Below are 16,183 nucleotides of genomic sequence, written 5' to 3'. Positions count from 1 at the left end.
CTCCACTAAAACTACAGCTTGCCCCACAAAAAGCAAGCAATCATACAACTCTGTCATAGGAGAAAGTTATGGGCATTAAAATATGGTTACACAAACCCATTGGCAAGTTTTTCAACTGATGCTAAGCTGTATTCATCTGCATTCCAAGTTAAACATCTCAGTTGAGTGGTCCTAAGACCTTCTCTGGTATATCGGTGATAACTCTTACCCAATCAGTCTACCAGAGAGTTCATGGTGACTAACTGTGCAGCATACCCATATCAAATTCTAAAGCGGGCTTTACACGTTGCGACATCGCTAGCAATTCCTAGCGATGTCCAGCGCGATAGCACCCGCCCCCGTCGCACATGCGATATGTGGTGATTGCTCCCGTAGCGAACATTATCGCTACGGCAGCTTCACACACACATACCTGCTCGGCGACATCGCTGTGACTGCCGATCTATCCCTCCTTCAAGGGGGAGGTGCGTTCGGCGTCACAGCGACGTCACCGTGACGTCACTAATCGGCCGGCCAATAGAAGCGGAGGGGCAGAGATGAGAGGGACATAACATCCCGCCCACCTTCTCCCTTCCGCATTGCCGTCGGGACGCAGGTAAGGTGATGTTTGTCGCTCCTGCGAGTTTACACACAGCGATGTGTGGAGCTGCAGGAACAACAAACAACATCGTACCTGCGGTCGACCCGACATTATGAAAATGAACGACGCTACACAGATCACCGATTTTTGATGCTTTTGCGATCGTTTATCGTCGCACCTAGGATTTACACGTTGCGATGTCGCTACCGGCGCCGGATGTGCGTCACTAAGGACGTGACCCCGATGATATTTTGGAAGCGATGTCGCAACGTGTAAAGCTCCCCTAAGGCTTCGACTATCCATCCTGCTATAGACAAACTGCTTTGGCCCTCAATTCATGGAGGCATCTCCAATGACCAGGCCCCAGGAATCCAGGATTAAATCTCTACCTTGGGTTATCTTGACAATGCATGCCTACTATCGATGCACTGCAATATGGCCAACAAACCACTTCTTATCAGCAGCAAAGAAAGGATCAGTTCACAAGGTGCTAAGTGAGATGTGGGTGCGGTGCACGGAAAATCTGGGTTGGCCACCAGGAATCATGATGAGAAGAAGTAAGTCTTACCAGCATTCGCGTGAAGAGTATAATGAAAAATAAAACTTTATTCCAAATTGATAAAAAAGAAACATTAAAACAGAGACAGAGGTTTAAGTAGACAGAGGTTTAAGTGTTTAGAGGGGAAAACTGCTGTTAATCATGACCAATCATGACGAAGAGCGGTTTTCTGCTCGAAACCTGTAGACCTCTGTCTACACTGCTGTTTTAACGTTTTTCTCTATTATGGATTTGGAAAAAAGTTTTGTTTTTTAATATACTCTTCGTGCAGATGCTGATTAGACTTTCTTCTTGTTATCACTTGTTATCACTGCCTCCTTTATTTCAAAAATAAATTCAAAGGGAAAGGAAATCAATTTCTGGTTTTGGCTCAAAAAACTGCATCAAAAGCTGTAGAGGCATTTTGATAAAATAATCTCCTGTGTTTGCTACCACTCAAAGGATTCACAATATTTTAAAATAGAGAGCTTTTGCTTGGACAACAAGGTCCAATACATCCTTAGTATTGAAAAGGATTATGTAAAGATAATGGAGACTTTTTTTTAAATTCATTTAACACAGTGGAAAGTGTCCAATAACATGAAGTCCCATTTTGTGGTAGAACCTAGGATTCTGTATGTGTCTGCTTTCAACCTGAATACAACTGGAAATTTTTGAGATGGATAGACTTCAAATCAGCTTTCTACTGCCACACTTAAGCGGGCTTTACACGCCGCGACATCGCTAGCGATATCGAGCGCGATAGCACCCGCCCCCGTCGGTGGCACGATATGTGATGATCGCTGCCGTAGCGAACATTATCGCTATGGCAGCGTCACACGCACATACCTTGTCAGCGATGTCGCTGTGACTGCCGAACAAACCCTCCTTCAAGGGGGAGGTGCATTTGGCGTCATAGCGACGTCACTGCAGCGTCATTGAGCAGCCGGCCAATAGAAGCGGAGGGGCGAAGATGAACGGGACGTAATATTCCGCCCACCTTCTTCCTTCCTCATTGCCGGTGAAGGCAGGTTAGGAGATGTTTGTCGCTCCTGCGGTGTCACACACAGCGATGTGTGATGCCGCAGGAACGACAAACAACATCGTACCTGTCGCTGCAGCGATATTAAGGAAATAAGCGACGTGTCAACGAGCAACGATTTTTCACGTTTTTGTGCTTGTTGATCGGCGCTCATTTGTGTTACACGCTGCGATGTCGGTAACGGCGCCGGATGTATGTCACTACCGACGTGACCCTGACGATATATCGTTACCGACATCGCAGTGTGTAAAGCAACCTTAAGTCAGAGCATACCCCGACAGACTTAAAATTAACACACTTAATTAAATAAGACGTCAGACACATCACTAACTGTATTTGTTGGACATTTTAGCTTTCATTATGAGTTTTTGACACTTCTTTGCGAGGGTGTGAGGACTACAGGAAAGGGTGAGTTTGCTGACCTGAAATGTGTCAGCGTGTACCAAGCAAAAACTAATATGGTACAAATTCTAGAGCAAAGGAAGCCAAGTAATAGGTGGTGTTAATTTTAGACTTGACAAGTACACCAAATGTATCAAATGGTATGAGAGCCTGTTGATAAATTTGGACTTAGACTTTCATATAAACTAATAGAATAGTGTCTAAAATCAGTTAATCTGTCCAAATATGGTTCACGAGTTCCCTTGCTTTAGAAGGGCAGACAATGGTTTCCTGACCACTAATTTCCTGATTAGGTTGTAACATGATGTTTTTCTCAGACCTCTCACAGGAAGAGCGACACTGTGCGCACTGTCCGAAAGACCACAGTCTATGAGAAGGACCAGAACATTTACATTATATGAAGATTGCTTACTGCAAAACAAATGGAGATACCAAGTAAGACAGTTTTTAAAAATAATGGGTTTTAATAAGATAAATAGTTAACAATGTCTAATATTTTATTTAAGTATATGAAGCAGATTTTGGGTTGGTAAAATTTGACCAATGCAAAGTGTACGATGTATTTATCAGACTACACAGGAGATACATTTAACTAGTTTTGTATTTTTTGTTATTATAAAATAAATTCAGAATTTGACACTTTTTTAGGACTGTAAATTGTTTTTCACTTATATTCATGAGGCTGCTCAGTTCAAATGGTTTTAATGATCAATAAAGAATAGGCTTCATGACTTCGATGACATAGAGGAAAAATGTAAATAGGCAAAAAAATATTTAAAAAATAATATGATATATTTCACATTTTACATTTTTTTATGAACTACTTTAACTTAGATTTGTAGCTTTAATTATGATAAATCACTAGGTCCCTTTATTCTGCAGGTCAGTACAATTATGGCAGCACTATGTTTATTTTATGGAATGTTAGTTACTATTATAATACATATAGTGTTGTGACGACTCCATAATGTGTATGTTTTATTTTTTACAGCATTCTCTAAAACAGGGTTCCCCAACTCCAGTCCTCGAGGGCTACCAACAGTGCATGTTTTCAGGATTTCCTTAGCATTGCATGGGTGTTGGAATTATCAACTGTGCAGGTGATTAAATTATCACATGTGCAATACTAAGGAAATCCTGAAAACATGCACTGTTGGCGGCCCTTGAGGACTGGAATTGGGGACCCATGCTCTAAAACAAAAAAAGTAGATACTTAGAGCATATTTTTGATATTGTTTTTATATTTTTATCCTTTTTGCATATTTTTTTATTTTAATTTAACTCTAGACTAAATAAGGGGTTTGACTGGGACATCACTAGTAGAGATGAGTGAACCTGAGGTTTGAGGTTCAGGTTTGGAAACCAACTTCCAAAAAAAACAAAACAAGAGTTCGAGTGAGTTACGAGTATGAACCACTCAAGAGAACAGCGCTGTGCTTGGGTATGATTAATGCCCGGTTTTTAACTCACCCCGGCAGGGAGCGCATCATTCCCTGCCCCCATTGGTGGCTCCATGACATGATCACGGTGCGCCGAAGGCTTGTTATGACAGCTTGGGGATCAGCTGATGAATCCTGTCACTGTCATGACGTACACCGGCATTCACACAAGATTAGCTTTTCTGCTGTACAGATCGGTGCTGACGGTGACGCTTTGTCTGTATAGCACAGGAGATCGGATGATCGCAGCTTCAAGTCCCCTAATAGGATTGGTAAAAAATAAAAAAAGTGTGACTGGACGTCAATGCTACAAACAGTAACAAAAACCAAGAACAGTAGGGAAGAATGAGTAAAACCAGTTTGCTAAAAAGGAAATCTGCATCCGTAGACTAGATTTTTCTGAAAGGAGACAACAATCCTTTTAAGGGGAAAGTAATGGAGAAAGAAAAGAAACAGACATTTGCTATAGTTCACATTAATATTGAAGGTTTCTCCAGTGCTTTATAAATCAGTAGTGTATAATATCCTGAAAATATTATAACACATAAACTGTATAACACAATATTACATCACTTCCCTTTTCCACCCTCTTTTCTCACTGCACAACTATAGCATATTCCAAAATATTATTATATCAACCCCCATACAAGGGCATCTCAATAAATTAGAATATCATCAAAAAGTTAATTTATTTAGTAAATTCAATACAAAAAGGAAAACACATCAATTACATAGATTCATTACACACAGAGGGATCTATTCCTGTATATTACATAGATTCATTATACACAGAGGGATCTATTTCACATGTTTATTTCTGTTAATGTTGATGATTATGGCTTACAGCCAATGAAAACCCAAAAGTCATTATCTCAGAAAATTAGAAAAATTACCACAAAACACCTGCAAAGGCTTCCTAAGCATTTAAAATGGTCCCTTAGTCTGGTTCAGTAGGCTACATAATCATGGGGAAGACTGCTGACTTGACAGATGTCCAGAAGGCAGTCACTGACACACTCCACAAGGAGGGTAAGCCACAGAAGGTCATTGGTAAAGAAGCTGGCTGTTCACAGAGTGCTGTATCCAAGCATATTAATGGAAGGTTGAGTGGAAGGAAAAAGTGTGGTAGAAAAAGGTGCACAAACACCAAGATAACCACAGCCTTAATATGATTGTTAAGAAAAGGCCATTAAAAAATTTGGGGGAGAATCACAAGGAGTGGACGTTGCTGGAGTCAGTGCTTCATGAGCCACCACACACAGACGTATCCAGGACATGGGCTACAAGTGTCACATTCCTTGTGTCACCACTCATGACCAATAGACAACGCCAGAAGCGTCTTACCTGGGCCAAGGAGAAAAAGAACTGGACTGTTCTCAGTAATCCAAGGTGTTGTTTTCAGAGGAAAGTAAATTTTGCATTTTATTTGCAATTCAAGGTCTCAGAGTCTGGAGGAAGAGTGGAGAGGCCACAATCCAAGCTGCTGAGGTCTAGTGTGAAGTCTCCACAATCAGTGATGGTTTGGGGAGCCATGTCATCTGCTGGTGTACCTCCACTGTGTTTTATCAACACCAAAGTCAGCACAGCCGTCTACCAGGAAATGTTACAGCACTTCATGCTTCCCTCTGCCGACAAGCTTTTTGGAGATGGAAATTTCATTTTCCAGCAGGACTTGGCCCCTGTCCACACTGCCAAAAGTACCAATACCTGGTTTACTAACCACAGTATCACTGAGCGTGATTGCCCAGCAAACTCGCCTGACCTAAACCCCATAGAGAATCTATGAGAAACACCAGAGCCAACAATGCAGACGAACTGAAGGTGGCTATCAAAGCAACCTGGGCTTCCATAACACCTCAGCAGTGTCACAGGCTGATCACCTCCATGCCACGCTGCTGCATTGCTGCAGTAATATATAAAAATAGATCCCTGTGTGTGTAATTCTGCATATTATATTTTGTGGAAAAAAGTACAATATTGTATATCCTACAAAGAAACCTCTCATTTAGCTTTATCAGCGGAAAAATTATATTTTTTGAAATGCAATAATGAAACAATCAACTAAATCACTTGATCCTGAAAGCCCTAAATATGCCAGATCTTAGTTTAAAAATACTCAAAACTCCTGTTACCTGGTGTTTTACCAGTTCCATCCCCTAAATCTCAGCTCCATTACAATGTAAAATGATTAATATATACCACATATTTCATAATGATTGTTATGTATTCACTACAGATAAGCGGAGGGTCTGGACGCCGTCCTGGAAAGGTGCGATTATTACTGTCCTCTTAGGAATCAATATTATCCTTATCCGCATTATTGAAGCTCTTGGTAAGTGACAAGTCTTATAGGCCATTGGTACAGATATCATCCCTATGTCCTGTACGACTGGAAATACACTATTTTGGAGGAACAATTTTTTTACCTACTCGCCCCAGACTACAACTACTTTATGGGCCGAATTTATCAATGCTTTAGTGCCAGAATTATAGCATAAAAGCTTTAAAAAGTTGCTGTTAAAAATTACTGGCTAACACGGTACAAACATATATTTTACCTGTATTAAAAAGTTGCAAAATTTAGGCACAAGTCGGAGAGTATTGGCATATCAAAATGGGTAGAGCTGCGATGGGGGTGCGACGGGGTCAGGATAAGATGTGGCATTCCCTATGCATTCCCTACACTAGTCCCTGACTGAGGTAACTTTTCTGGTGAGGCACTCAAAGGCGCATGTAACTTGTCAGATGCTCCGTAGTCATGAAGAGGTGTGGAGCTGTTCATAAATTGATGAGGGGGTGCTGGTCAGACACTCCCAATGCTATACAGTATTTGCACTTTATAGTAAGGGGCACTATCATATTTTTGAATATTTACTTTGAAAATTGGAGTGTTCTGCAAATAAACAGAGTGGGAGAAAAACTGATTTTTGCATGGTATGAAAATGTTTTTATTTAATACTGTTTTGGGGTAGACATTATGGGCCCAGACTCATCAAGAACGTTGTGTCGTTCCCAGTGCGTTTGAATGATAAATAGCTTTCATAAGAGAATCCTTTAATGTTTTAAGTCTTTTCTTATTTTTTTTTTATGTTTGAGTTAACTTTGTTTTTTGTTGTGTTTTTTTTTTTTAAGTTTATCAACCCATACAGAAATATACAAATGAATTATACAAGGAAGTTTGTTTGAACAAGACAAACAGTTCTGGTAAGTCAATAATTATATCTATGAAGATTTTTGGTTGGTTGTCTAAGATAAGATGTTTGGTGAATGTACCTAGAAGAATTGATGCTGCTTTTAAGGCAAAGCGCAGTCATCAAAAAACGATTTGATTTAATTTCTCTATTGTACATTTACTTTGCATTTTGCTGATTGAAAAATTCATTTTTTATTGCATTATTTTTCATGTGATTTTGCTTTCAGATTTTCCCAAATCTGCATGGAAATCCTGATGCTGGCAAAGTCAAGGAAAATCCTGAAGTGCTGCGCACACGTTCAGGATTTTTTCCTTGCAGATTTGGTTGCAGAAAAAAGTGCAGCAAGTCAATTCTTTCTGGGATTTTAGCTGTGTTTTCACCATTGAAAACAAAGAGAAAACACATAAAAAAAGATAGAAAATACAGTAAAAAAATCGCTGCAAAACATGCGTTTTTTGCAGCTGCGTTTTTCCTGTCAAGAGATGCAGATTTGGGGCAGATTTTTTTGCGAACAAATCTGCAACCTGTGCACATGTGACGCCCTGGACACTCCAGTGGACACAGGTCATTACACTCACCACATACACCCCCACCCCAGTAAGGTACCATCAGTCAACCAAAAGACCTGATTGCCTCCCTCAGAGTCAGACAGGCACACGAGGTGGGCAGAGTCAGGCGGATAGACACGCCCTCCAAGGAGTCTGCTGGCCTGAGGCAGGAAAACACAAGGAGTTGGAAGGAGATTAAGTGAGGAGAGAGGAGTGAGAGGAGTCAGTTCTGCTTGGGGCCTGAGTTGAAGCCTAGGACCTCAGATCAGTCAGGCAGGCAGACGGTAGTGGCCGCCTGCAGGAGACCGGGAATATGACCGGCGGAACCGTAAGGGACCGGGACAGGGTAGTGGTCCGCCGGAACCGAACCGTGGAGCTAACCGGAGCACCAGGCAGGGTACTCAGACCCCGAACTAGGCTATAAGCCACCACCATAGTCAAATCAACTTATTGCGGTCTGGACCTCAGGGGTTCATTCCCACGTAAGTCCCGATTGAAGGCAACAGCCCAACCCATCCGGATAGGAGCCACCGTCAAAGGCCAGAGATCCAAGGGGCCAGCGTCTGCAGGCAAACGGGCTCCTCCGACACATATACGCCGGGGAGTGGGCTACCAGTGCCCAGGCACAGTAGCCAAGATCACATACAGGTGCAGGAGAAAGGCGGACATTACCAACCGATCTGGAGAAACTGCAGCCGGCTGCGGGCCCCGTTCGTCACCCCGTTTGGTTTACCAGTGACTCTGCGTGGTTTAATCGTGAGTACACCAGTGCCCTCGGGCATCGCATTGCACCTCACCACAACCCCGCGCCCTGCAACCTCACTACCGGGCCCCGGGACACACCGCCCCTACCCACGGAGGGGTTAACACCAAGCTGCGCCACTACACCGATCCCGGACGAGCCCCCGTACCTTCTCCGCAGCGGTGGTGTCCATCATCACCACAACCCGTGGGTGGCGTCACAAGCTGTACAACACAACCACCCCACAACCCCTGCGTGCACTGCCACTACAACCCCTTCCAGAGCGACGTGACCCCCGGGTCCGGTGGCGCTCGAGCCACCGACACACACGAGCTCGGACCCGAGCGGCTCGGCGGTCACAGCCGAGGCCGCGGGGTGGTACACACATAGCCTAACATTTATTTTTTTAAAAACATCCTTACTGGGCAGCATTTTTTCCACGCCTGCCTAAAACATTTGCAGTTGTACTGAGTGTGTGAGTGTGTGTGTGTATATATATATGTATATATATATATATATACATATATATATATATTTATATATATATATATATATACATATATATACATATATATATATATATATATAGACACATGAAAATTAAAGCCACGTTATAATATACTAGAAGGTGGCCCGATTCTACGCATTGGGTATTCTAGAATTTACGTATTGTGTAGTTAATGTATGATTTTTGTTATATATATCTATATATATATATAGATGTTGTCGTGTGTAGTTACCAAGTGTTTGTGTAGGCGCTGTACATGTTCTGGGTGTTGTCTGGGTGTGGCGGGGGGTGAGAGCGGTGTTGTGTGTGTGTTGCGTGTGTTGCGTTGTTTGTGGAGCGCTGTGTGTCTGTAGCGGTGTGTGTGTATGTGTTGCACGGTTTGTGTGGGTGTGGTGTGTTTTGGGGGGAGGTATGTTTTGTGCAATGTGTGTGTTGCATGATATGTGCGTATATTTATGTATGGCGCGGTGTTTGTGTGTTGGGTGTTGTGTGTGTGCAGCGTTGTCTGTGTGTGTGGGTGTCTGTGTAGGGCGGTGTTTGTGGTTCCCAGTGTGTGTGTGGTGTGTTGTGTGTGTTGGGGGAGGTGTGCACCTCCCATCGTGCTCCATCCGCCATGCTGCGCACCCCGCATCGTGCTCCATCCGCCATGCTGCGCACTCCCAAACGTGCTCCATCCGCCATGCTGCGCACTCCCAAATGTGCTCCATCCGCCATGCTGCGCACTCCCAAACGTGCTCCATCCGCCATGCTGCGCACTCCCAAACGTGCTCCGTCCGCCATGCTGCGCACTCCCAAACGTGCTCCATCCGCCATGCTGCGCACTCCCAAACATGCTCCATCCGCCATGCTGCGCACTCCCAAACGTGGTCCATCCGCCATGCTGCGCACTCCCAAACGTGCTCCATCCCCCATGCTGCGCACTCCCAAACGTGGTCCATCCGCCATGCTGCGCACTCCCAAACGTGCTCCATCCCCCATGCTGCGCACTCCTCATCGTGCTCCATCCCCCATGCTGCGCACCCCCCATCGTGCACCATCCCCCATGCTGCACCAGCATCAGCCTCTCTGCCCCCAGCATCAGCCTCTCTCCTCCCAGCATCAGCCTCTCTCCTCCCAGCATTAGCCTCTCTCCTCCCAGCCTCAGCCTCCCCCAGCATCAGCCTCCGTCTCCCAGCCTTCCCCAGGATCAGCCTCTCTCCTCCCAGCCTCCGTCCTCCCAGCCTTCCCCAGCATCAGCTTTCCCCTCCCAGCCTCCCTCAGCATCAGCCTTCCCCAGCATCAGCCTCTCTCCTCCCACCTTCCCCAGGATCAGCCTCTCTCCTTCCAGCCTCCTTCCTCCCAGCCTCCCCCTCCCAGCCTCCCTCAGCATCAGCCTTCCCCTCCCAGTCTCCCCCAGCATCAGCCTCCCCAAGCATCAGCCTCCACCAGCATCAGCCTCTCTCCTTCCAGCCTCCCCCAGCATCAGCCTCCCCAAGCATCAGCCTCCCTCGTCCCAGCCTCCCCCAGCATCAGCCTCCCCCAGCATCAGCCTCCCCCAGCATCAGCCTCCCCCTCCCAGCCTCCCCCAGCATCAGCCTCTCTCCTCCCAGCATCAGCCTCTCTCATCCCAGCATCAGCCTCTCTCCTCCCAGCATCAGCCTCTCCTCTCTGTCCCCAGCATCAGCCTCTCTCCTCCCAGCGTTCCCCAGCATCAGCCTCTCTCCTCCCAGCCTCCCCTAGCATCAGCCTCCCCCAGCATCAGCCTCTCTTCTTACAGCCTCCCCCAGCATCAGCCTCTCTCCTTCCAGCCTCCCCCAGCATCAGCCTCCCTCTCCCAGCCTTCCCCAGGATCAGCCTCTCTCCTCCCAGCCTCCGTCCTCCCAGCCTTCCCCAGCATCAGCTTTCCCCTCCCAGCCTCCCTCAGCATCAGCCTTCCCCAGCATCAGCCTCTCTCCTCCCAGCCTCAGCCTCTCTCCTTCCAGCCTCCCGCAGCATCAGCCTCTCTCCTTCCAGCCTCCCTCAGCATCAGCCTCCCCTTCCCAGCCTTCCCCAGGATCAGCCTCTCTCCTCCCAGCCTCCTTCCTCCCAGCCTCCCCCTCCCAGCCTCCTTCAGCATCAGCCTTCCTCTCCCAGTCTCCCCCAGCATCAGCCTCCCCCTCCCAGCCTTCCCCAAGATCAGCCTCTCTGCTCCCTGCCTCCTCCAGCACGCCGTGCTCCTCTGCCGACACTCACACACCCGATGGCATACACTCACACACACCCGATCGCATACACTCACACACACCCGATCGCATACACTCACACACACCCGATCGCATACACTCACACACACAGACACTGACGATATCGCACATACGCGGTCACATTCACAACATCCGGAGATACCACATGCTTCTGGCCATGTGATCCTCCGTCAGGTCCTGGAAGGTCACAACAGCACAGTATCGAGGCCGAGAAGCAAGCGATATCGCCGGATGCTGTGAGTGTGTGGATGCGATGTGATGTGTGTGTGAGGTGTGTGTGAGAGTGAGTGTGATCTGATGTGTGTGTATGTGTATGTGTGTGTGCTGTTATGTGTGTGCGTGTGGATCTTCCGCCGCTGCAGGACCTTGATGTGCTGGTAACTATGCTAGGATGGTTACCAGCGCATCACGTCCCCCACTCGCACGGGAGCCCACACCAGCATACGGCGGCAAGGCCAGCAATGCGAGGGTAAGTGTCGGCTGGGTTGGTGGCGTACGCTGATGTGGGCTCCCGTGGGGGGGGGGGGGTTGTACAGTACTCACCTGGGAGCCGTGACCGTGTCAGTTCGGGGAATGCGCGGGAAGGGGGGGGGCAGAGCTAACGTCCATTGCGTGAGGGGGGCGGGGCGGGGCGTGGCCGAGTTGCCAATGCCTGCAGGGTGCCGGGGCGAGAGGCCAATCTGTGGGGGGGCGGAGCCTGGGCGAGCGGCTGGCCAATCCGTGTGGGGGCGCAGCCTGGGCGAGCGGCCAATCGGTGTGGGGGGGCGGGGCCATGGCGAGCCCAGCGACCAATCAGCTTTGTGTCACCGTAAGGACACAATGTCACCGGAAGGACACAATTTTGAAGCATGACAGACAGACAGACAGACAGACAGACAGAATAAGGCAATTATATCTATAGATAAAGGGTGCCAAGCCTCCGAGACATACTCTCGAAAAGTTTTTAATAATAGAAGAAAAGGCAACAGCACTCCTATAACATATTTTCTGCAAGTGAACTGTACTCACCCTTCCCCTGCTTTCCGACATTGTTCTGATTTCAGAAAAATTTGGCTGAATAGGTGACGTCACGATGAGATCACAGCAATGCTCAATGGCTTGTGCTGTTTGTGAGCTCAGCTCAATGATTGGCTGCAGCGGTGATGTTTACTGAAAATATGATGTCACCACTGCAGCCAAAACACAGAGACATGACTAGCGTCAAAAAGTCATGCTGGATAAAGGAAGGGTACATTAAAAAAAGTGGTCCACAATTTCAGGTAAAGTGGAAAAACAATTTAACGTGTCAGAGAGACAATCTTTTTATCACTCTTTAGTGTTCAGAGTTAACTTTCTTTCAGTTTACCAGCAGAAAGACATTGAGAAATATAAAAAGGAATTATCTAAGGAGCTTTGTCCGAACAAGAGAGACAGTTCTGCAGGTAAGTAAATTATTATCTATGTGAGAGCTCATAAATGTTCATATTATTAATTAATGAGCTGATAGTTTAGCTTTCTGTAGTGCTATTATACAGTTGTCATGATCCAGGCCAGTATCTGCTGCAGTGGTTTCACTGAGCTCTGGCCTGGTCATGTCAGGGGCTAATTCCTCTCTGCCTCACTCTGGTTTCTGGGACACTATATCCTGGTGACGCACCTTCAGTTCAGTGCTAGTGATAGTTTATGCTCTGCAGCGTGTATTATTGGCTCTGGCGAGTTACCTAATCTGTCCTGCTTCCCTGCTACCTGGTTCTGACCCGTATCCTCCTTCATTTGCCTGTCTGTCCCGCTCCCTACTACCTGCTCCTGTCTGTCTTATCACAGCTCTGACCTGTTTGTCCTCCTCCCTTGTTTGTACTTGGCCTTCCCGGCATCTGACCTGTATCCACATTCCTGCCTGACTTCCGTCTCTCCCTTCAGCTGTATCTGTGACTTCTCGGCTTCTGACTCTAGGCTATCACTTGACCACAATTTGTCTATCCCTCTGCTACTGATGAGATCTCCTGCTGCTGACTCGGTATTCTGACTACTCTATTGCCCTCTGGTGCTTTACCTGCTAATTGCACTCTGAAGTTACATGGCTTGTAGCTTCAGCTTTTCCTAGTGCAGCGTGACAACAGTACATCACAGATGCAGCACAATGCTAGAGAAAATTAAAAAATACCAGCCCTGAAAACTCCAGTTCAAGTTATGGAAATGGGGTGAGACTGACTGACCTAAACCTTTTCTGTAACTACCATAGAAATAAATGGGATTTACAGAAACAGCAGCTTGACACAGGGAGTGTTGCTTCAGGCCACGTTCACACGTTGAGTATTTGGTGAGTTTTTTACCTCAGTATTTGCAATACTGTGGAGAAACAGCGTGATAGGGTCTTACCCAACAAAAGAAAAGGGGAAAGAGAGAGCAGCTCACCTGGTGTGGTTGTGTGACACATAATCAGTATAGAAGAAAAAAACAGCTGCCGCAAGGTCCACAAGCTGCAAGGCTGGAGGTAGCTGATAAAAGCTTATAGAAGCATGGAACAATCTTCGCTGCTGTGGATAAACTAAAGATCCAGTCTGTGAAGTGGAAGAAAAGGTGCTATATTTACGCATTTCGGAGTGCCTGTTATGATGGAGTGAGGTTTTACTACTAAATGAGTAACTAAAGCACTTCTCCATCCACTTCACGGACTGGACTTTCGGTTTATCCACAGGAGCGCAGTTTGTTTCACTCTCCTTCCAGCTTTTATCAGTTACATCAGTATTTGTAAGACAAAAGCAGAGGAAAAGTATACAAGAAACATGGGCACCAATTATGCATTTTTTACACACTCCTGGTTTTCACCTCCCCCTGTTAGAATTAGCATAAGTATTTTACAATCAATTTACTTTGACTTCCAGGACCTGAGGTGAGGTCATACCCATGTGACCAGAAGGGTCGGGGCCTCAGCCAACAAAGCTGATACCAGGAGGCAACATTATTCTGTTGGCTGAGGCCCCGCCCCTTCTGATCACATGGGTATGACCTCACCTCAGGTCCTGGAAGTCAAAGGAAATCGATTGTAAAATACTTATGCTAATTCTAACAGGGGGAGGGGATAACTATGAATACCCCCAGATATTATCTATTCCTCAGCTGCTGTCACTCAAGATTAGCTGCTGATTTTATAAACTTTACTTTCTTGGATTTCAAAACCTAAACATCCGAGCTGACCACTACAGGTATGTATAGAATCAGCCTGATAGTGCCAGTATAGCACTGGCTTTAGGTTATATAGGAAAATCCTGGTGATTGGTTCCCTTTAACAACTATGCAGAATGAATGGAAGAAAACATCACATTAAATATATGTCCTTAATGGATATAACCTCTTCTGAAGAGAATGGCTGGACAGCACAGTAAGGCACTTGCACAATGTCGTGCAGCTGTGGAAGTGGGGAGCTGGCACAACCAAACTGCCCAGAGAGAAGATAAACATGGTGATCATTGTATACATAGTATCATAGTTCATAGTATCATAGTATCATAGTTTTTAAGGTTGAAGGGAGACTCTAAGTCCATCTAGTTCAACCTGTAGCCTAACATGTTGATCCAGAGGAAGGCAAAAAAAACCCCAATGTGGCAAACAAGTTCCAATGGGGAAAAAATTTCCTTCCTGACTCTACATCCGGCAATCAGACTAGTTCCCTGGATCAATACCCTGTCATAAAATCTAATATACATAACTGGTAATATTACATTTTTCAAGAAAGGCGTCCAGGCTCTGCTTAAATGTTAGTAGTGAATCACTCATTACAACATCATGTGGCAGAGAGTTCCATAGTCTCACTGCTCGTACAGTAAAGAATCCTCGTCTGTGATTATGATTAAACCTTCTTTCCTCAAGACGTAGTGGATGCCCCCGTGTTCCAGTCGCAGGCCTTGGTGTAAAAAGATCTTTGGAAAGGTCTCTGTACTGTCCCCTCATATATTTATACATTGTGATTAGATCCCCCCTAAGCCTTCGTTTTTCCAAACTAAATAACCCCAAGTTTAATAACCTGTCTTGGTATTGCAGCCCACCCATTCCTCTAATAATCTTGGTGGCTCTTCTCTGCACCCTCTCCAGTTCAGCTATGTCCTTCTTATATATCGGTGACCAGAATTGTACACAGTATTCTAAGTGTGGTCGCACTAGTGACTTGTACAGAGGTAGAACTATATTTTTTTCATGAACACTTATACCTCTTTTAATACATCCCATTATTTTATTAGCCCTGGCAGAAGCTGCCTGACACTGTCCACTAAAGTGAAGTTTACCATCCACCAATACACCCAAGTCTTTTTCTGTGTCTGTTTTACCCAGTGTTCTACGATTAAGTACATAATCATAAATGTTATTTCCTCTACCCAAGTGCATGACCTTACATTTATCTACATTAAACTTCAATTGCCACTTCTCAGCCCAATCCTCCAATTTACATAAATCTCCCTGTAATATAAAATTATCCTCCTCTGTATTGATTACCCTGCAGAGTTTAGTATCATCTGCAAATATTGAAATTCTACTCCGCATGCCCCCAACAAGGTCATTTATAAATATGTTGAAAAGAAGTGGGCCCAATACTGACCCCTGTGGTACCCCACTATGAACTGAGACCCAGTCCGAGTACGTACCATTAATAACCACCCTTTGTTTCCTATCACTTAGCCAGTTTTTAACCCAGTTACACATATTTTCCCCTATCCCCATTATTCTCATTTTATGTACCAACCTTTTGTGTGGCACCGTATCAAAAGCTTTTGAAAAGTCCATATACACAACATCCACTGCATTTCCCTGGTCCAGACTTGAACTTACCTCTTCATAGAAGCTGATCAAATTAGTTTGACAGGATCGATCCCTCATAAACCCATGTTGATACTCTGTCATAAGGTTATTTTTCTTGAGATACTCCAATATAGCATCTCTCAAGAAACCCTCAAGGATTTTACCAACCGTAGAGGTTAAACTTACCGGCCTATA

At 45.5% G+C, this 16,183-nt stretch overlaps 1 protein-coding gene across 1 annotated transcript in view; it reads left to right on the top strand.

The window, feature by feature from the left end:
- Positions 1-1,015: 1,015 nt before the first annotated feature.
- LOC142312588 (uncharacterized) overlaps positions 1,016-16,183 on the top strand; it is a 34,289-nt gene continuing 19,121 nt past the window's right edge. Inside the window, exons 1-5 of the mRNA XM_075351577.1 lie at positions 1,016-1,074; positions 2,513-2,649; positions 6,238-6,333; positions 7,134-7,205; positions 12,556-12,636. Coding sequence (XP_075207692.1) covers positions 1,016-1,074; positions 2,513-2,649; positions 6,238-6,333; positions 7,134-7,205; positions 12,556-12,636 — 445 coding nt within the window. The remainder of the gene's footprint in view (positions 1,075-2,512; positions 2,650-6,237; positions 6,334-7,133; positions 7,206-12,555; positions 12,637-16,183) is intronic.

Source organism: Anomaloglossus baeobatrachus, chromosome 5 (assembly GCF_048569485.1).
Source record: "Anomaloglossus baeobatrachus isolate aAnoBae1 chromosome 5, aAnoBae1.hap1, whole genome shotgun sequence".
In the NCBI taxonomy this organism is placed as follows: domain Eukaryota; kingdom Metazoa; phylum Chordata; class Amphibia; order Anura; family Aromobatidae; genus Anomaloglossus; species Anomaloglossus baeobatrachus.
This window is presented reverse-complemented; position numbering and strand designations above follow the sequence as displayed.